The sequence below is a fragment of the Engystomops pustulosus genome, chromosome 11, assembly GCF_040894005.1.
Source record: "Engystomops pustulosus chromosome 11, aEngPut4.maternal, whole genome shotgun sequence".
NCBI classification, from domain to species: Eukaryota; Metazoa; Chordata; class Amphibia; order Anura; family Leptodactylidae; genus Engystomops; species Engystomops pustulosus.
In genome coordinates this window covers 34198022-34220323 of record NC_092421.1, presented here as the reverse complement: position 1 = coordinate 34220323, position 22302 = coordinate 34198022, and the positions used below count along the sequence as shown (strand labels likewise).

Here is a 22302-nt window from a genome sequence, read left to right as displayed (position 1 = left end):
TGCAACCCTGATATAGAGTATTTGTAAATTTTTTATTTGTAACTGCACTTCCTCAACCTTTATGTGAAACTCATTTTGGAATTATACCATTGTCCAAATAACGTAGTTCAAATTAGATTTTATTTCTCTAATGGATGCTCTTGACACGGTAGCAGACAATTCCCTTTTTTAGTTCCAAATGTCCCAATCCACCATGAGGGCTTTTAGCAGTATCAAATATCAATTTGTATTTTGCTCACATTTTCATAATATAAAAAGGGGCCTACTGAAACCTGGAGCTGACCCTGTGTACAGTACTTACTTTACCACTGTACTTCAATGTTCTTCAGTTAAAATAAGATTGTAGTTTTCAATTTTTTTGTGATTTTATTGTGACTCGCCTTCCTCCTCCTTCTGCCAAATGCAAATATCATAACAATGTAAAGTTATTAGAATTTACCACTGAGAATCACTTTCCCCACACATTTAACATCAATTTCTCATTGCTCTGATTTAACGTCAATGAAACGAAGTGACAAAGTTATTTGGCTTTAGCATTTTCAATGCCTCTAAGTGGTGTTACTTGCTTCTCTCCCGTCTGCTTTAATCACAGAAAACATAACCAATAGGTAAGATTTCAGCAACAATAATCTCAATAACATTGGACAGCTAGTCGCCCTTTGTAAGGTTCCTCCAAAAATGTAATCAACCTCTCTAAAATATTTCCATTTAACAAAATGCCCTTTACATCCAGCAAATGTACTGATTGCTCAAGAGTGCATGAATGACACAAAATTGCTGTGACAATGCTAAAAGCGGCTAGATCTCCAGGCATATCACAGGAGAAGGAAAGGGCATGTATGATGTTATCATAGCTGTTGTCTGCACTATATTTTTATTGCACAAAAAGAATTAAAAAAAAAAAGAAATCCGCCCAAAAACACATCATTTTGTAACAAAAAGATTCTGTAAGATCCTGGAAACACATGCCAATGTGTCCGTATGAAGAACAGAAGTCAGATGCTGCTCAGTGGTATGGGGGTGATATCTGGAGCTTGTGATTTACTGATGATGATGATGTCTGTTAGAACAAGAGTGAAGAAATCGGGCTAAGGAACCTTAAACACTGCCATGGTGGGGATGTACAGCCAGTCACAATACGTCCCCATAGATGGCTTTGGCAGCCGGATGCAGTATGGTGCACACACATGTGCCCGGTACTGTATTCTGCAGGGAAAAAGATCTTTTTCCTGTTTATGGCTGGGCACCAGGAGTCCCTATGGAAAGGGTAGGGGTGAGCAGCACTCATCCCACCTCTTCTCTAGTGCTCTGCTGTATGATCATCCATGCTATAGTGTGATAGTAGACTTACCGAGTATATTTAATGGTAAGCTTACGAGGTTACTAGTTCTCTTTTGTCAGGTATGGTCTATTCACACCTTAGCTTTTTCATCAAAGCCTTTGCTGACAGAGATAAGATGGAAAGATTGCCACCTGTTCTGTGTTTTCGACCACAACTGGTTTTGACTCACAGTAACTGACACACAAAACAATGAAATTGAGAATTGAACCGGTCCTAATATTTTACAGATCAAACTAAACTGTTTTTCACATCAAAACTTTACCTATTATTCTCTGAGACACATAGTTCGACCTATTCACGATTAGACCATTTTATGACAGACAGGGCCACGTCCTGTATACACTCGAGTATAAGCCAAGTTTTTCAGCACAAGTGAGAGTATAAAAAAAATAAACTGAGTACTCACCATTCTGACGCAACCGGCAGCTCTTCTTCTTTCTTCATGTGTGCCGGCCCCAGGTTTGCGACAGCTCCGTGCGCACTGCAATATGCAGCAAACACTTATAGGCTTTGGAGAAGGTTCAGCCCGTGAGCCCTCTCCAATCACCTGCAGCCGACGCATAACGTACTACATCACTTGTACGTGCTGTTGTTTTTGGGAGGATTGTCGCTGCCAATGATGTCACGTAAGTCAATAAATGCAGTTAAGCCATTTCAATGTTGCTGGTGACTTAATGCCAGTGGCATTAAAAGGGAACTTGCTGGCACCAATCATGGTCGTTAATGTGGGTTTGAGCTGAACCCACCACTGAACTTCTAATGACCTGAACCCGCAAAGTTATGAATCTTTCATTTGCAGTTTTGGTCACAAATGTCAACTTCAATAAAAAATAATATATCTCTAATACTATTCTTATTTACATACATTTTCAGTAGATTTTATCCACCAGGCAAATGTGAATAAATCAATATCAACTTTGTATCTGGCTTGAATAGAAGTAGATATGTAGAGATAAGAATGACTGGGAGAATTTTATTTCACACAATTCACACAAGGTCTCCATGACTACGTGGCACCTGTCAGAAATCAGGACTTTTCCAGAAATTGCGCTGCTTGCAAGTGAATATTCTCCATTCAGAATAGAAAAGAAGCAGAAGTCCTTCCATCAACAATGCAAATAAACCTGGATAAAGTAAATATACTAGGTGATAACTCAGGAGTATGGATTAGTGGACCTGTTCAGGTTCAATTTTGGTTGCTAACTATGTTGGTTATTAACTCTTTAACACCCACCTATTCAGTCTGGTGTTATCTCAGTGTTAACTCTTTAAATGGTGCTGGCAAAAATGGCAACGGGGCATTTGCGCCACCATTCTCCCAAGGATCATTGCTTCGCATGATTTCATTGCTTCTAGTGACATTTATAGTGTTAAAACCCTCGCTCAGTGCTAACACCAATCACCGTTATTACCAAGGAGGAGGATATGAGCAACACGCCAAACTCGTAAAACAACTGAAGTCGGGGCTCAGGGACATTGCTCGGGTACGTGGTCTGTCTACTTGATTTTGAACTATTATGGACAGGCCAGTGAACATCAATGGTTACCATGCATGGTGTCTATGCCTCTAAATAGCAAATTTCTTTAATCCTTAAATACTACAGTTTATTACGACTGACTACTATATAGGAATTAAGTTGTGTATAACTCTTCTTTAATAATACATCTGGGTCAAAATCTAGCCATTTATCTTATTGCTAGGTTCATTTTTCTATTACAGCCTTTTTTTCTGTGACCTTCAAGCAGCTGTTTGATCAGATTGCCTGTCATTTTTACATGTTATTTGCATTGTTGTTGCACAGATGTATTTGCATTCTAATCATTTTAGTGTTTGAAACAAGAAATCCATTCACAACTAAATGCAGTTTTTCTTATAGATGTCTCACAGTTACTGCACTTAAGGCACTTTTAAAAAAAAATCCACCATGAATATATATATGAATATACACTCACCGGCCACTTTATTAGGTACACCTGTCCAACTGCTCGTTAACACTCAATTTCTAATCAGCCAATCACATGGCGGCAACTCATTGCATTTAGGCATGTAGACATGGTCAAGACAATCTCCTGCAGTTCAAACCGAGCATCAGTATTGGGAAGAAAGGTGATTTGAGTGCCTTTGAATGTGGCATGGTTGTTGGTGCCAGAAGGGCTGGTTGAGTATTTCAGAAACTGCTGATCTACTGGGATTTTCATGCACAACCATCTCTAGGGTTTACAGAGAATGGTCCGAAAAAGAAAAAACATCCAGTGAGCGGCAGTTCTGTGGGCGGAAATACCTTGTTGATGCCAGAGGTCAGAGGAGAATGGGCAGACTGGTTCGAGCTGATAGAAAGGCAACAGTGACTCAAATCGCCACCCGTTACAACCAAGGTAGGCAGAAGAGCATCTCTGAACGCACAGTACGTCGAACTTTGAGGCAGATGGGCTACAGCTGAAGACCACACCAGGTGCCATTCCTTTCAGCTAAGAACAGGAAACTGAGGCTACAATTTGCACAAGCTCATCGAAATTGGACAGTAGAAGATTGGAAAAAACGTTGCCTGGTCTGATGAGTCTCGATTTCTACTGCGACATTCAGATGGTAGGGTCAGAATTTGGCGTCAACAACATGAAAGCATGGATCCATCCTGCCTTGTATCAACGGTTCAGGCTGGTGGTGGTGGTGTCATGGTGTGGGGAATATTTTCTTGGCATTCTTTGGGCCCCTTGGTACCAATTGAGCATCGTTGCAACGCCACAGCCTACCTGAGTATTGTTGCAGACCATGTCCATCCCTTTATGACCACAATGTACCCAACATCTGATGGCTACTTTCAGCAGGATAATGCGCCATGTCATAAAGCTGGAATCATCTCAGACTGGTTTCTTGAACCTGACAATGAGTTCACTGTACTCAAATGGCCTCCACAGTCACCAGATCTCAATCCAATAGAGCATCTTTGGGATGTGGTGGAACGGGAGATTCGCATCATGGATGTGCAGCCGACAAATCTGCGGCAACTGTGCGATGCCATCATGTCAATATGGACCAAAATCTCTGAGGAATGCTTCCAGCACCTTGTTGAATCTATGCCACGAAGAATTGAGGCAGTTCTGAAGGCAAAATGGGGTCCAACCCGTTACTAGCATGGTGTACCTAATAAAGTGGCCGGTGAGTGTATATATTCATACTAATCTGTACAATAAATCTAAAGCAATATCCAACCCTCATGGTTAACAGCGTATATACCCTCACAAAAAAGTTCTAAAAAGCAATGAAGTTAGAAGTTACATGTCCCAGAATGGTACCACTGAAAATAACAACCCTTTCTGCCAAAATAAGCCCTCAACAAACAAATACAGAATATATTGTTTATTGCAACACATTTATGCCCATCAGGTAAAGGGCTGTATATAGGCAGAGGTATATACGAAAGCATATTTGCAAGCTCCTTGTGTGTGGTCAAACAGCTTAGAGATTGAAGACAGTAGTGCTACAGGGACTAAAAATTCCCTATCAAAATTTGGATTAAATTCTATGACTTTCTTATGATTTATATTTAAAATGTAAATTTGATGCAGATTTTGGGGGACTTAAATCATAAAATGATATGCAATGGGGTTTTTTCTTGATATTTCCACAGGAATTGTCATAAATACATTACAGGGCCTTTCCTTAGGGAGCAGGACCCCTACAACAGGACAGGGGATGGTTAGCCCCCCTTGCTGAATCTTAGCCGAATGTAGAGGTTGCTGTGTACGTGTAGCCATTCTCTTTTAAAATCTATGAGAGCTCCAATAGATGTGAATAGTCCATTGAGCTCTACTGCTGAAAGGGGATAATCAGACCTCGTAATAGGGAAGTGTGTGACTCCCAATGTATTTATTACACATCCTATATATACATCCACATACACATCCTTAGCCCCTTAAAAATCACACAACTGCACAGTTTCAACTTGAATCCTGCTGTCTATGAGAGCTTTATCAATGTTGACCCCAGCGTTTGAGCCAAACCCCTACTATACATACATACATACAGTACTATATACACCCATGTATCATATGAACAGATATACAGTATGTGCACATTAGATATAAAGCATATTCACATCACATTTAAGCACAGATACATACATACTATACGATATACAGACATACAGGCCTGACCCTGGCCTGAGTCATAAAAGAGCAGCCTGAGTTTTTGTCTCAGATAGGATTTTTCTATGGCCATTGGCATGTAAGTGGCACTTACCTGCAGACAACATTTGGGACCGTTGTCTGCAGCCTGAGGAACTGCACACATTTGTGTATTGTGACCTTTTTCAGACTTTGTCTGGAATCTGCTACGGATTCTACAGAAGACTTTTCCTTTCCCATTTAAAGAGAACACAGTAGAAATTGTGTAATAATGCCACAAGTGCAGTATTTGTGTAGGTCTCTGCTGGCATGTGCAATTTTTTCACCCATTGCCCATTAAACAACTCAAGCAATTGTTTGGGGGCCCATGGAGGTCATGGGGGCCCCAGATTGAGGATCTTATACTGCCAAGAGAGATAAGATCCAGCTAACATCACTGTTAGGTCTTAAGTTATTTTCATCCGTTGCTGTGAGCCAAAACCGGTGGACAAACACACTAAACAAGTGTAAGTCTTTCCATTGAGTTACTGGATTGACCTGCACCTGTTCTGTGTTTTTACCATTTATGGTTTTGGTTCACATCTTAAGGAAGTAAATTATGACCAATTGAGATGTGAACTGGGCCTTAGAGTTATGGCAGGACTTAAATCTATAGGCTTCTTGCAATTTCCAGTAAGATTGGAGCTGTACATTAGGGGTCCCCTATAGTTTGCCTGGAGTCCATAAATTCTAGATATACCTCTGTGTGTTCCTGCACCTATTGATGCCATGGGTACTGAGTGGACCATGTCAAAATGTGTTGCATCACACGTGTTACTGTATGTAACACCCTGTTATTTGTACATTTCTATGCAGAATAACACATGCTCTATAATATTCCCATTTCTTAATAGACCAGACATGTCAGGAGAGTCGGCAGGTCTTATTGAAGGAGTCTAATGAAGATGTCCCATGTTGAGTCCAATTTCTCTAAGGCATGTGGAAGTACAAGCCTCATAAACCTTTATGGAACCCCTAATATATCTACATAAAAATCACAACTGTAACATCTATCTGCACAGGGCCCTTTGAGGCATAGTTTTAATAAAAGATGAACTTCCCAAAAGAATTTGCACATTTTAAATTAGTACTAAATGGGAGAATTGAGTTTTCAGTCCTCCTGCTTTGAATATTTATTTTATTCTGTAAGAGAAGCAGAGAGGTGTGTGCAATAATTATGGAAATGCTATTGTCAGAGGCATGAGCATTATTTTGTGTCCCAACGATGGACATAATGATGGCTATACATCAAGATCATACTGTATGCGATGAGATCTTGATCTAAGTTTTCCATTTGATTTATCCATCCATATATAGTTCACTCCAATAGATTCAGGTACTAAAATAGTGATGCAAATGATTTCCATCCTATCACAAGCAAATAATTCAGTGACTCCTATGAAAAAAGATTTATTGTTAAACATTCCGGTGGGAAAAATGTTCCTACCTGTCTCTGGGGAGATAAGTGGAGGAAGGATTCTAGCTGCAATATAATCTTTAATAGGTACAATACTCTATTGTAAGTGAATTGTCCAGTAATTCAGGTATTATGTATTGGAGACAAATGACTATTGAAGGCAGACTATAGTGAAGTTATTAATGGGAGGTATTAAACGTGTGCTCATTTTATAAGGAAGGACAGAAAAACTCTGATATATGCCATCATAATTGTTGTTTTATCTACCGTGGACAGAAAGACTGAGTCTTCGCTTCTGTTCCTCCTACAAAGAGGTAATGTTGAAGAAATACATGAACACAATGAAATTTATGACTATCCATGGATAGGAATTATTCAAGCCATTCCACTGTGTGTAGCAGCTCTCTATTCAGTCTCAGGGTTTAGGTTGAGCACTCTTATGCTGTAACATCCTACTTGCGACTTATCTTCATGACCAAAATCTTGGCCTCCTTTTCATCTTCAAAACTGATTGGGATTATTAGGGATCTGGGAAATGTTCTCAGTATACTAATCAGTACAGATCCTCATCAATTCAATGTCTGAAGTTTCCCAAAGAAAACATTGGCCACTCCATATGATATCAAGGGTTAATGCCATGTACAGGCGGTCCCCTACTTAAGGACACCCGATAGTTAGATGGACCCCTCTGCCCCTGTGACCTCTTTGGATGGTTACTCCCAGACTGCAATGATCAGCTGTAAGGTGTCTGTAATGAAGCTTTATTAATATTTATTGGTCCCATTACAGCAAAAAATTTTGAAATCTAATTGTCACTGGGACACAAAAAATTTTTGTCTGGATCTACAATTATAAACTATACAGTTCCGACTTGCATACAAATTCAACTTAAGTACAAATCCAAGGAACCTATCTATTACGTAACCCAGGGACTGCCTGTAATTGTACCAATGTACATTGAATTGCACTGTATTATAATGGGCCATGATGTACTAATGTTCTACACTCTCATGCTACGACTGTCCACGTTAACCATGTCATGTTGATTATTGATTTTTAAATTTGTTACTTTGCAAAGTTCCTTGAGAAGGCCTTAAAAATTAGGGGTACAGGCCCAACTATATGCCCCCCTCATTACCTCCCAAAAAATCTGTGTATATTTGAATAATAGTAAATCTATTATATACTGTATCTTTTCTAGCAAGGAAACTTGGATGCAGAAGCTTAGGCCCATGTTGATGCCTATATATTGGCATTGCACTAGTGGTACATTTTACCAGACCCTGAAGCCTTCATTTTATCCCAGATGGAAAGTTAAAATATATAGATTTGCTAACCATCTAAAAGTTTCTTTCAAGGTGCCTATCACTTTATCCAAATGCCTTTTGGTTTCAGTCTCCAATTATACAACCTAGATTTTCCAGGGAACAGTGTAGGATTTTGTGCAGGTTTTGTTTTAGTGCCATACAGTATATTACAATCTTTGTTATGAAAAGGTTTTGATAAATCAAATTTATCAGTACTGGTATTTGGTTGATAATTTAATGATAACAAGTAGAGATGAAAAAGTATACTCGTCTGAGCTTGATGCTCGTTCGAGTATTAGCATACTCGGCACAGCTCGTTGCTCGGACAAGTATTTCCCCTGCTCGAGATTGAGCATTTAATTAAGAAAAGACATTGAAGAACAGTGAAGAATACAATTAAAACAGTGAACACAGGATCATTTAAGTGAAGAACATAGTGAAAGAACACAGTGAAGAACACATTGCAGATGTTCCGAACATCTGCTAACTTAGCCGAAGAAACGAGTGCCGAACAGTGGAGTAGCGGAGCAGGGGCTGGAGCGAAATGGAGTGGGCATCACGGAGCGGAGGCGGAATCAGGCATGCAGGAGCGGAGGCTGAACAGTGGAGTAGCGGAGCAGGGGCTGGCGCGGGCATGGAGGAGCGGAGCGGGGGCTGGAGCGGGCATGGAGGAGTGGAGCGGGGGCTGGAGCGGGCATGGAGGAGCGGAGCGGGGGCTGAAGCGAAACGGAACGGGCATGGAGGAAAGGAGCTGGGGCTGGAGTTGAGCGGGCTGGAGCAGGACCAACAGTCCGACCCTGATCACATCACAGCCCGAGCACAGAAAAAACACAGTGAAGAACACATTGCAGATGTTCCGAACGTCTGCTAACTTATCGGAAGACCTCTGCAATGTGTTCCTCACACATATTGTTCTTCATATACTATTGGGAAGAACACCGTTCGGCACATGTGTCTTTCGATAAGTTAGCAAATGTACGGAACATCTGCAATGTGTCCTTCACTGTGTTCTTTCAATGTGTTCTTTCAGTGAAAAATGCTTGAGTCTCCAATTGACTTCAATGGGGTTCGTTATTCGATACGAGCACTCGAACATCGGGAAAAGTTCGAGCTCAGTAATGAGCACTCGAGCATTTTAGTGCAACAACCTAATTCTGCTATTGTTATAGTCAACCTGATGAGGAACTCTCCAGTCACAGCTCATTCATTGAATTATACCTGGGCCTGCAGGGCTTTAAAGGAGGAGCATGACTGTGGGTTCTAGCAATGTTCTAGGAATACACTGATAATGAATCCTGCTCCTCCCTTCAGACCCTGCACCATGTTTTATTCAATGAATTAACTTTAATAATAATAATAATAATCTTTATTTATATAGCGCCATCAAATTCCGTAGCGCTTTACAAATCATAGGGGACATATACAACTATATTACATTACAAAGAACAAACAGTCATATGGAACAATAGGAGTGAGGGCCCTGCTCACAAGAGCTTACAGACTATGAGGATGAGGGGGTGACACAAGAGGTTGTATAATGGTCCAGCCATTCTTTATAAGGGAACAATATAAAATAATTTTAATAAATAATTTACAAAACAGCCATCAGCCGCCATCTTATTTACAGGGTCCTAGGTGAAAAAGACTGCAGAGAAGCCTGGAGCTTGGTATATATCAGCTGTTTGCCAGATAACAGATGGGAGATAGGACATAGGATGGATTAGTAAAGGGAGAGTTGACATTTCAAGCAGTTAGCGAGTATGATAGGCTTGCCTAAAGAGATAGGTTTTAAGAGCACGTTTGAAGCTTTGGAAGGTGGGTATTAGTCTCAGAGTCTGGGGAAGGGCATTCCAGAGAATTGGTGCAACTCGGGAGAAGTCCTGGATACGTGCATGGGAGGTTCAAATTAAGGTAGAGATTAATCTAATGTCACTGGCAGATCGAAGAGCACGGGAAGGGTGATGGACTGAGATGAGAGAAGAGAGATAGGGAGGTGCAGCATTATTCAGAGCTTTGTGTATTAGGGTTATTATTTTAAAGTGAATACGGAAGGAGACAGGTAGCCAGTGCAGTGATTGGCACAAACTGGAGGCATCCGTGTAGCGTTTGGCCTGAAAGACGAGCCTGGCTGCTGCATTAAGAATAGATTGAAGAGGAGACAGTTTAGAGAGTGGAAGACGATTAGTAGGGAGTTACAGTAGTCTAGTCGAGTGTGAATAAGTGCAACAATTCGCATTTTAGAAGTTTCAAATGTCAGAAACGGCCGGATTCTGGAGATGTTTCTGAGATGCATACGGCAAGAGCGAGCAAGAGATTGAATATATGGTAAAAAGGAGAGGTCAGAGTCCAGCACAACCCCAATACAGCGGGACTGCTGCCTCGGTGCTATAGTGATCCCACAGACCGAGATGGAGAGGTCAGGGTTGGTTTGGTTAGTAGATGGTGGAAAGACAAGAAGTTCAGTCTTAGAAAGATTAAGTTTCAAGAAGAGAGAGGACATGATGTTAGAGACAGCAGAGAGACATTCACTAGTGTTCTGGATTAAGGCAGGGGGGATATGTGCAGAAGTATATAGCTGGGTGTCATCAGCATAAAGATACTGGAAACCAAATCTGCTGATGGTTTGTCCAATGGGGGCAGTATAGAGAGAGAAGAGAAGAGGACCTAGGACTGATCCCTGAGGAACACCGACACTAAGAGGAAGATGAGAAGAGAAAGATCCAGAAAAGGAGACACTGAAAGTGCGGTCAGAGAGATAGGAAAACCAAGAGAGTGCAGTGTCCTTTAGGCCAATGGAGTGAAGCATCCTAAACTACTGGGAACTTCTGATGCCTTTCCCAGGTGAAATACAATGCTCTAGGGTTCCAGGACACTCGGTTTCTGCAATGCTTTTGCATTAGGTGCTGACTGTAAAATACCAATTATTGAAAAACTATTTTTGGTATTTTAGCCTTCTGTATAATTCTTTTCTCCTTTAGGATGAGATTTTGGTCATTTTAACCTCTGCATACATAACAAGCCTGTAAAGATATGTCATCATGATCCACTATATTTAACTTGAGTTTTGAACATTATGATTAAGTTACAGTATCAGACATAAAAAAAAAAATTATATCTTTCCCTGGGGATATATGTGTACTGTTAGTATACACTACAAGATGAAAAGGTGCTGGCACTCACAGATTATAAAAACTTTCAGTTTTTATTCCAAAATCGCGTTAAAACTTTGCTGCAGGAGAGAAGAGCAGAGCAGGAGCCCACTGAAGGCGGAGGCAGGATAACCGCTTGTGTAGCGCGAAATGGGTCGGCGCCTTCAGTGGGCTCCTGCTCTGCTCTTCTCTCCAGCAGCAGTGTTTTAACACGATTTTTGGAATAATGACTAAACGTGTTTATATTGGTGAGTGCCAGCTCCTTTTCTTCTTGTAGTGTATGCTATAATAACTCTGTGGACTGTTTGAGCTAGAGCACCTCGGTGTGTTCTCATGATCTTTTGTCCTATATTGCATCTCCTAAAGACTTTGCCTGAGGATTTATTTGGGATATATTGAAAGTTGCAGTGCCCCTCACTTATTTCTTCTACAATGGATATGTGTACTGTTATCTAACTCAACAAGTCAGTTTTTTTTTCATTTCGATCTTGTAAATTGTGTTATAATATATATTAACACCTTAATGGCTGCTGTATCAACCTTTGATGGTGGCCATTGAGGGTACTTCTTCTGAGGGTTTAGTTAACTGGAGAACAAGAGAAAGCAGTTATATTAGCTCAGTTTATACAATACAAATAAGAACATCTGGCATGGGTGGTGCCTGTGTGGTTCACGCATCCTGTAATATACTAGACTTGCTGAATGTAGACATGATCCAATCTAAGCTCAATAAAATAAATGTGTACAAGGCCCCTGGACCAGATGGTTTACGCCACAGTTCTTAAAGAACCCAGTTCTTATTGCTGTGCTGCTATATAAAATCTTCAGGGATTCCCTAATGACTGGTATGTTACCAAGTGACTTGAACAAGATGAATGTGATGCCTGTATTTAGAAAATATCTGAAGGGTTAATAAAAGGCTACATACAGGAGTATGTGACATCACATAGTATAATAAGTGACAACCAGTGTGGGTTTATGAAGGATAGAAGTTGTCAGACTAACCTTATGTGCTTCTATGAAGAGGTGAGCAGGTGCCTGGATGGAGGAGCTGCTGTGGATATTGTGTTCCTGGACTTTGCAAATGCATTTGACACTGTCCCTCTTAGACGTCTGATGGGTAAAATAAGGTCTAGTGTACTTTGCAATCATTTGCAATTGGATTGAAAACTGGCTGAAGGATCGTATCCAGAGAGTTGTGGTCAATGATTCCTACTCGGAATGTTCAGTTATAATGGTGTACCCCAGGGTTCTATGCTCGCCTGCCATTTCTATTAAATTTATTAATGATATAGAGGTAGGAAATAATATCACTGTCTATTTTGGCAGATTACATCAATATGTGACTTGGACAAACTGAATGTTGGGGCATCCACATGAAAAATGAGGTTCAATGTGGATAAATGTAAGGTTATGCACCTGGGGGCTAATAATCCACAGGCAAAATATGCCCTTGGTGAAGTAAATCTGGGAAAGTCCCTTCTTGAGAAGGACCTGGGTGAACTAGTAGATCATAAACTAGATAACAACATGCAATGTCAGTCAGGTGCCTCTAAAGCCACCATGTTCTTGTCAGTTATCAAAAGTGGTGTGGACAGGGATAGGGATGTAATATTACCACTGTACAAGGCATTGGATCAGCCTGACCTAGAATATGCTGTCCATTTCTGGGAACCAGTCCATAAAAAGGATGCCCTGGAGCTGGAGAGGGTATGGTGGAAAGTTGTCCAAGGTTAAAGCAAATCAAAAGACAAGGGGGGCACCGTCTCCGACTGGAGAAAACAAGGTTTAATCACCAGAGGCGTCAGGGCTTTGTTACTGTCAAATCTGTGGAAAAGCCTGCCTCAGGTGCTGGTCACAAACACAGAGCTTCAAGAAGTGTCTGGATGGGTCTTTTTACATCTAAATTACATTGATAGTTATGTTCTAATATATAATTGTTTCCCTTAATTCCCTTCCTCATCTAATCCCTTCTTTTCCTTGTTTGAACCTGATGGACATAAGTCTTTTTTCAACTGTATGAACTATGTGATTATGACGATTTTCTAGACTGGCACAACAGAAGACATTTGAAGGACATTGGCTCAGATATCTTAAAACTGGTGCACTGTGTATTCGTTTTCTTTACACTTAATTGTTCAAAGTGCTCCACATTATATAATAGTGTTGGATTATATAATCGTTGATCCGGTCAGTTTTCAGGATGTGCACACAGTTGCACCTATTTTTTCTTGGTGAACTTTGCGTCATGCTGTTGCAAATGAGTTGTGTTGCGTCTCAGTAATAAATGTGACGCAAACTAGGAGACGCACTACCACACCCATTTAGATGTCTAGTATTAAAAAGTTTCAGACAAAATGCAACACACAATCTCAATAGAACCATTTCGCCATGTTCTGCCGCCAATAACTTGTTCATGCTGCAGTGTAAAGACCTGTGTATTTTTCATGTATTGTGTCATTTTTTTGAGGGACGTGATGACATTTTGAGGACTGTATGACCTTTTCATCATATTTAAAATATTTGGTTGCCGTTTTCCGTTACAGGGCTCACCACCGGGAGTACCCATTTATACATGTCTAAAGATATAAATGAGATATAGATACGGGAAAGGGTGTGGTTTAAAAAAAATAAATAACTTTTTTTATTTATTTTTATATATAGGTAACTGAAATTATTATACCAAATCTAAGGCCATTTAGACACAAGTGTGTTAAAAAAATGAACTTGCTTTATGTGTTACATTTGCTGATTTCAGTTCAGCAGTTCTACATTGGGTCTGGCAAATCACAATGACAGAGACCAAACACGGCTTTTATACATGAGCCAAATGGTTGATTTCATTATCAGTATTATGATTGATGTAATCAGCATTTTTTTTTATTATACAGCACAAACTTATGATTTCCAAATAAAACCCTTGAAAAAGTAAAAAATGTTTAAAACTTATTTAAACATTTTAACTTCTAGTTTTTTTGCCTGTCTACCCCAGGCAAAACCAGAAACAATTCATCATGGTTTCGGCGTAGTAGAAGTTGCTACACATTCATTTCAGATTTTAAGCCACAATTTATTTTCAACGGGTTCAGAGGATGTTTCCACTCCCATTTAGAAACGAAAAGTTCACTACAAATCTGCAAAACAACGTGTACATGTTATGGATTTAAAGCAACACAGATCATGTCAATTTCATTGCAGTCTTTACATGCCATTTTCACAGTAACTGTATGTGACTCATGTGGAGACTCTTTAACTATCCCACATACATTTTTTGTATCACCAAGCCCCTGAAAATGCTTATAGTTATGCACTTTACGGATATAATTCTTAAATTTTCACAATATGATCATGCACATTATTATTGAATGTTCACAAGGCGAAATTTGCTAAACATGAAAGCCTCTAAAAGTGACTCATCTCAAACACAAATTAACTCTTCTCACTCTAGTTAATGTGAGAATTATCATTAAGGAGAGAATTCCAGAAGGGATATTTCCTACTTTAAGGGAATAGCAGGTTAGTGGTGTAAATGCTGGTGACAGGTTCCCTTTTAACTAACTGCTGAATGGGCTCAACCCACATAGCAGATTGGATAACCCCGGTTTAATGTGTACTGTAATTTAATCATGTTACTATTTTTAGGGACTCGTGAAATATTGGAGAAGAAAGCAGATGCCCATGAATAATGTAACAATTTTTATTAATTTTACATAGATACACAAAGAAAGAATATAAAAACAATTAAAAAGCACTTAAGGTGCTGTACAAAGTACCCTTGTCCCCAGCGCACAATAGTCTATAATACAAAGAAGGTATATACAAGCTATATATTAGTAAGACATGACAAGCTTAGTGGATAGTATACAACAAGATATAATCAATATAGCATCTGAAAAATATATGAAGATGAAACTGGCCTGTATATTACCTAGGTGAAGGACATCCAAGTGTGGCACTGGGGGCACTAATCCCCACGCGTTTCGCCTGGGTCACCAGGCTTCCTCAGGGGTAAGAAGGTAGTGTGGGGGCACAGAATAAATAGTCCACCCAGCCCTCAAAGCAAGGTTGGAAACAGCTGTGGTCGGGCGCCAACCGGGACTGTGCGTTCCATGTGGCCGCGGTGCGTGTCATATACCGGAAGTCGTGATTCATCACTTCCGGTATCGCGGAGACAAGAGAGGGTCCCGTGGCGCCTGCGCAATCTGTGGCAATTTGTGGCGCATGCGCGACTAAAAAACGCTGTTTGTGGCGCATGTGCGACTGACAGAATGCTATTTATGTCGCATGCGCGACTGACAGAGCGCTGTCAGAATTAGGTGAGCCCATTCATACACACGCACACAGAGCAGTATATTATAATAAATAAATAAACAAAAGCATAAGCCAAATAATAATAAAGTGCTAGTGCAATGAATAAAATGAATCGACGCTATAAATAAATCTATATGGGGGAGAGGAAATAAATACATTCATATGTACATGTCAATATCCTCATACATATATATCTCCTCATCCGATGGCCAAAGATAGCCGCAATCGCAGGTGTGTGTGCATTATGTTGAACCTCTGGGACTAGAAAAAATCCAGAGGAAAAAAGTGCATGTGCATGGATTGGTAAGCATTTAGTGAAATGTGTTTATTGAGTGGGCGTGTTGAGAAGTGGTAAACGATGTAAATAGCTGGGACTGGGGCTAAGAGGGCTGGGCTGGACTGGACAAAGATATACTTTATGTATCAATCATGTATAAATTACAGTTAATTAAAAAGTGCTATATAGCAGTAACAAACAGGTAAGTATACGGACACTGAGTACATTAAACCATAAAGCTAAAGAGGAAGGACGTAGATGAAGGACAGGGGGGGGGGAGGGTGGTAAGAGAGAGAAAGAGAAATGAGGGAGGAAAAGAGACGAAAGATAAAAGATCACCGAGGAGAGAGAGAATAACAGGTACCAGGGGCAGCTGATGCGTAAGGACAACATCGGGTGTTAAAAACAGTCCATATGGGGAATCAATGAATCATTAATGAAGAGGGGCAGAACGTGGTACCGCAAGGCACAAAGTAAATGTCCCGGCCAGGTATCCAGTGTCCACATCACTCGCATGAATCTTGGGGTGGAAAGAAGGACCATCATATCCAGATACATCGAAGAAGAAGTAGTGTGTCGATGAAAATCATAGTCATAGTGGTAGTGAATCTGAAGAAGACAGGAGGGCAGAAAAATATTATTAATAATGATGCAATTTTAACATATAAAATGAATAACGTGTACGGGAAGTGCCAAAGAGCAACGTACAAGGTCACTGGGTTGTGATAAAACGTGAAGTGGGCTAGGATTCAGTACGGTGGGGTACCCCTCCCTGCGTGTGGACCCTGGGGTTCACAACGTGTGGACTTGTTTACCCGTCAACTGCGTGTAGGAGGTCCAGAATAACAAAATAAAATAAAATAAGTAGGGGACCAAGTAGTGATGCAATGAGTGAAGTGGAAAACATGGGCATAGTGGGTGTAGGAGTGACCAATTTAATCCTTATTTTTAGGGAATCATCAAGGGCTCATGTGACCGGATAAAAATTGAATGCGCTGCTTAGATTTGCTTTGACAAAATATCCTGTTTTTGTCAAAATTCCTGAAATGTGTCATTCTCTGACATTGAATTGATTTTCCCATTTTAAAGCAAAGTAGAACATATGTTGTGGCTGACCAGACTGTAATGGATATCCATGTTTAGACATAAACATGGATATAATTTAATATTTCACTGTGCATTTTTTAAATAGTTGATAGAGAAGAAAACATATGAGTTTTAGATCGAGAGCACAAATTACACCAAATATTAACAAATAAAGCAACTTGTATGGAGCATAAGAATTGTCTAATGAGGTTTACGGACTCCCCTGAGATTCGCTATTGATTATATACGGTAAATTACCAGACGCTAATCCTTTAATTCACCTATAAAAGTATTTGTGTGGGAGTTTAATATTACTCTGCCGATCGTATGAAAATATTCAGTTTTCTAAGTTATGATTTATTAAAATTACGGTAATTAGGAGCTTTGTTGCTTGACATTGCACAAAATACAATGCTATGTATTATTCCATTGAAAACCCTTATGTAACATTTCTTTTTTGATTTTTACATTTTGAGTTCCATTTTTACATTTAGTTCCTTTCTCTGAAATTCTTAACATTCAAAGCTCGATCCAAATGGAGATGTCAATGTGATATGAAAATTGGCTGCTAGGCCATTTTGTTTGGTCAATGCTGAAATCCTATCATGCTGATTTGTCTATTGTTGTTTTAATTATTCTGCCTGGAAATATAGTTCTTTACATGTAGCACACTTGAAAATCCGTATTCATATTTTCCCCTTGTATTCAGTGTATTTGCACTTCCATTCAGGTTTGTCTTTCAATCCCGCAGTTGCACTCTAGGTTGACAAGTTAATAGTGATCATTCCCCACCGTTTCAGGAGGGATCATTGATGCAATGAAATACTGCAATTCCGTGAATAACTTCTTTTGGGATTTGAAGGCAGAGTTTAGAAATAGTTTGAAACAAAACATCTTTTATATTTTAATAAAGTGCCAGTTGACTTCATATAATTGTAGTGAATAGGACCTGTCTACTCTCCGGACATGTCTTGTTCAGGAAATGATTGTATTCTCAATGAAATTACAATTTTTGAGCATATTTAGATATTATACTATTCCATACCTCTTTTAGTACTCCGAAAAAATCTGAAGAACTCCAATTGTGATAAAGAAGTACTGTATGGGGCATATTGGAATAAAAATATACCAATATCTCTTTGTACTACAAAAAGCTTATTCTTCTCTATGAGAATTGAGGATTTGTGAAAACTCTTTAACGGAGGTTCCCAATGGGTGTTGGGTCAGTTTACATCTCCCCTCATATTTTCCATGCTTGAAAAGAATAATGATTCTCAAAGCCCTTCAGTACGCCATCAGTTACAACAGACTTTGCTGCATGAAAGGGTTTCTTTCCATCATGTTCCGTTATTCTAATGGTAATAATGATCTGGGCTACATATTAGAAGAGAGCCATCCACGTAGCCAAGTTTGTGTTATCTTATGGTTAATTGGGGGACTTTCTTTTAGGGGGTTTTCTGGTGTCAGTCCATTCTGTTAGCTGTCCCATTTAAATCAGTGGACCACAGAATGAGTTTTCGCCTTGTTCTCGGTAGAATATGGGAGGTTGGCATTGCAGGGCAACTTAGGGGGACTTGTGGTTCTCTGTTCTACAGGTTGCAGGCAACCAGACCATCTGCAATCAGACATGTATACCCTATCCTGTGAATAGGGAATAATTGTCTATTATGGGAAAACCCCCTTTCATTTCCCAAACCGTTAAAGGACATTTTACTGATGGTAGATGTGTCCTAATAAGAATTTCCTGAGGACTCAGGACTTCTGTTATTATAACTCTATATACCACGATTGTGGAACCATAGACTTACCCTTGAGCACACAGGCTACATCAACTGAGCGCCTTAGGGAGCCTTGTATTTTATTTTATGCTAGTGCTATAGGAGGAGTGAATAAATTAAAATTCTAGGCTCCCTGAGGTGCTCAGGTGACCTGGCATGAGCGACCCAAGGTAATTAGCATAAGTTTTATAACTCGTTATTTCCTAAACTTCTTTAGGAACTTATTATAAGGACACAACTACCAATAGTAAACTGATGGTAGATGTCTTTTAAAATAAGTTGAAGTCGATCAACTGCAAGTTTGTCTTCGGGAACCCAATGTTTCATCCAGTCATCCATTATCCTTACACACTGTCTAATAAATAAATAAATAAATAAACTAATCCAGGATCATGTAACATATGGAAGGACAGAGTCCACCATAGTAAGAATGCTCTTTGATTAGGGTTTTACATTCTTTATAATTCATATGCTATTAGGGCACAAGGAAAGAGGTTGTTTAAGGAAGGGCTTCATATGATCACATTTTTAATACTCAGTTTTGTAGTAAAAGTAATGTATGGTTTGCCCTTTAAAAATACTTAAGTTACATTTACCGGTAGTGATGTGTAATCTTCATTATTTCTATAATTGGATTAATGAGGGAAGGTGCAGAAATGACTAGCTGCAGGTCTTTTATGAGCGTTATATAGTCTTACCTTGTACATGTCTTGTTGCTGTGGGTGCTGTCCTTGGTCCTGAACGCTAGTTTTCAACATTCAGTAATGCATTGAATTGAGGGACTGAAGTGGTTCTTATATTTGCAATAAAATTGCAATTAATAAAAAAAAATATTTTGTATATAAATATAAAGTGTACATTTTTTAATACATTCACTGTCACTCAGGCAACGGAATAGTCATGTTCTGTCCATGCTGGCTTGATGGTTGTCATCACTGAGCCATCAAGATACTAAGCTTGACACGTGACAATTTAGCCATTATTAGCAACATTGGCCATGTGCCGTCTGCTCTACAACAGAGGCCACTAGACCTTTTAGTGCAGCAGTGATGGAACAATTGGGATATAAATTTTTGTAATATTCAATTCAGACCGAAACCAATGTTGCTTCAATTATCCTAAAAAATTGCTTTATAACTCCCTCTAGATTATTTAGTTGCATAAAAAGCTCCTATTAAGTTTCCACATTTTTTTTAATGAATGTTTTCATTTTCTCTCTCTCCAATTTTCTCATCTCTTATCTATGGGATGACTTAGAGATATCATTCTAGCCCCTTCCTGACACTTGCCGTAGTATGGCGCGTGCCGGCTGCGGTTGCTTGTAGAGGGCTCATGGCTCATGGCCCTCTCCATAGCTGGTAAGTCTTTGTGACATCATCGAGGAGCAGTGATCGGTTGCCATGACAGCCTCAGGTCATTGGCTGTCTTGTTTAATCCTATTCATTAAAAATAAAAAATTATATAAAGAAACCTAAAAATTCAAATCACCCCCCCTTCCATAGAAGTCCTATAAATATAAAAAAAACTGTAAAAATCATAAGCACATTAGGTATCGCCACTTCCAAAAATGCCTGATCTATCAAAATATAATAAAGTTTTTTCATACAGTCCTAAAAATGGAAGCATCAAAAATTACAAAAAATGACACCACCCACAGCTCCGTACACCAACGTGTAAAAAAAAAGTATTTAGCGCCAGAAGATAACAAAATCATTTGTACAGGAGGTTTTCATTTTTGTAAATGTATTGAAAACATTATAAAACCTATACAAATTTGTTATCCCCGTGATCGCACAGACCCAAAGAATAAAGTTGGTCATTTGGTTCACAGAGTGAAAGCCGTAAAATCCAAGCCTACAAGAATATGGCGCATATGTGTTTTTTCACCAATTTCACTGCATTTGGATTTTTTTCCCTGCTTCCTAGTACACAGCATGGGATATCAATTACCATCAGTATGAATTGCAATTTGTTATGTAGAAAACAAGTCCTCACACAGCTCTGTACCTGGAAAAATATAGAATTTAAAGATTTTTGATGGTGGGGACTGAAAAATGGAAATGCAAAAACAAAAAAAGGGCCAGGTCGTTAAGGGGTTAAAATATTTTCTCTAAGCAAATCATAAAAAAGGTTCATATTCAATTTGGCACCTGAAAAATAAAAGATTTGTGTATATTCTACAAATCGATTTGGTAATTTAAAATTTTATTAAAGAAATATACATTATATTGGATAACAAAATACCAGACTTCGCTCTTTGCTGGTGAAAATTGTGTCAAGTCTTGTTCATATTTGCTCTGTTCATTTATTACATAACCTTCTGATCCCTTTCCTGTATCTCTCACTTTTGAGTTGGGATTTTATTGTTTTATTGTTTGGTCCTATGATTATTCCACTATGCCTTTTTGTGTTGTTTTGTTTGTGCACCAAAACATGAGTAGGGATTGTCTTCTAGTTGTCTACTTCCTACCTACAGGGAGCCGGGCAATAGGAAGGAATAGCTGGGAACTGGGTTTAGCTACAGTATTTGTTTATGGTCTGTCCACTGGTTCTGCCTTATTGTATGTAACATTGATCAGATGACCTGCATATGGTACCTGTGTTACATCTGCTATTAGGGCACATATTATTCATGAGTGTATGTGTCCTTTTTTGAAAGTTTACCTCATAAATATCTTGTAAATTAATTTCTATAAAGATCATTAAAAGTTTATTGTTCTTGTGTTGGTTTTTATTAGATCATTACTAGCGATTCAATCCATACCGTAATTGTTTTATTAAGAGGGGAAAAGCTGCAGTCGCAGGTTTAATAATTGCCAGGCATGAGGCGATGTGAAATGTGGAATGACACTAATTACGGTGTTTTTCTTAGGTAAATAGGTATATTCATATATTTCCCTGTAACGCTGTAAGGTAACAGTATCCAGGCAACTGTGCTTATTTGCAGCACTGCAAATAAACAAATACAATGAGGCAATTTGCTGCCAATGGAGTAATAAAACATTGCAGATTACATTACACTCTAACAGGGTCACTTTATTTGTCTTGAACCGTTTGAGTGGGTTAGTTAATTTCCATCTGTTAATTTCACACTGTATGTGTTTCCTCTCTTCCAGAACACACCGGTGGGAACTCCAATTTATATTGTGAATGCCACAGATCCCGATCAGGGGACGGGAGGAAGCGTCTTATACTCCATTCAGCCTCCCTCCAGTGTTTTTGCTATTGACAGGTCCCGGGGGATTGTGACTGTGATCAGTCCACTGGACTATGAAACCACAACCGCTTATCAACTTCAGGTCAATGCGACGGTAAGTCAAATACACAGCGAGGAATCCTTTTCTTTTTGCTTTTGATGTTGCAGGAATGGATCCAATGAAAACGAATTAAATGGACAATACATTTATAGCTGTGTTACATTTGCATGAATAATATACAAGAAAATGAAAAATTAAACCAAATTGAAAAGAG

At 39.2% G+C, this 22302-nt stretch overlaps 1 protein-coding gene across 4 annotated transcripts in view; it reads left to right on the top strand.

Moving 5' to 3' along the window:
- The window catches only part of CDH23 (cadherin related 23), a 708444-nt gene that overhangs the window by 252006 nt on the left and 434136 nt on the right, over positions 1-22302 (top strand). For all 4 annotated transcript variants that reach the window (XM_072131217.1, XM_072131214.1, XM_072131213.1 and 1 more), the window contains exon 7: positions 21948-22142. In XM_072131217.1, coding sequence (XP_071987318.1) covers positions 21948-22142 — 195 coding nt within the window. The remainder of the gene's footprint in view (positions 1-21947; positions 22143-22302) is intronic.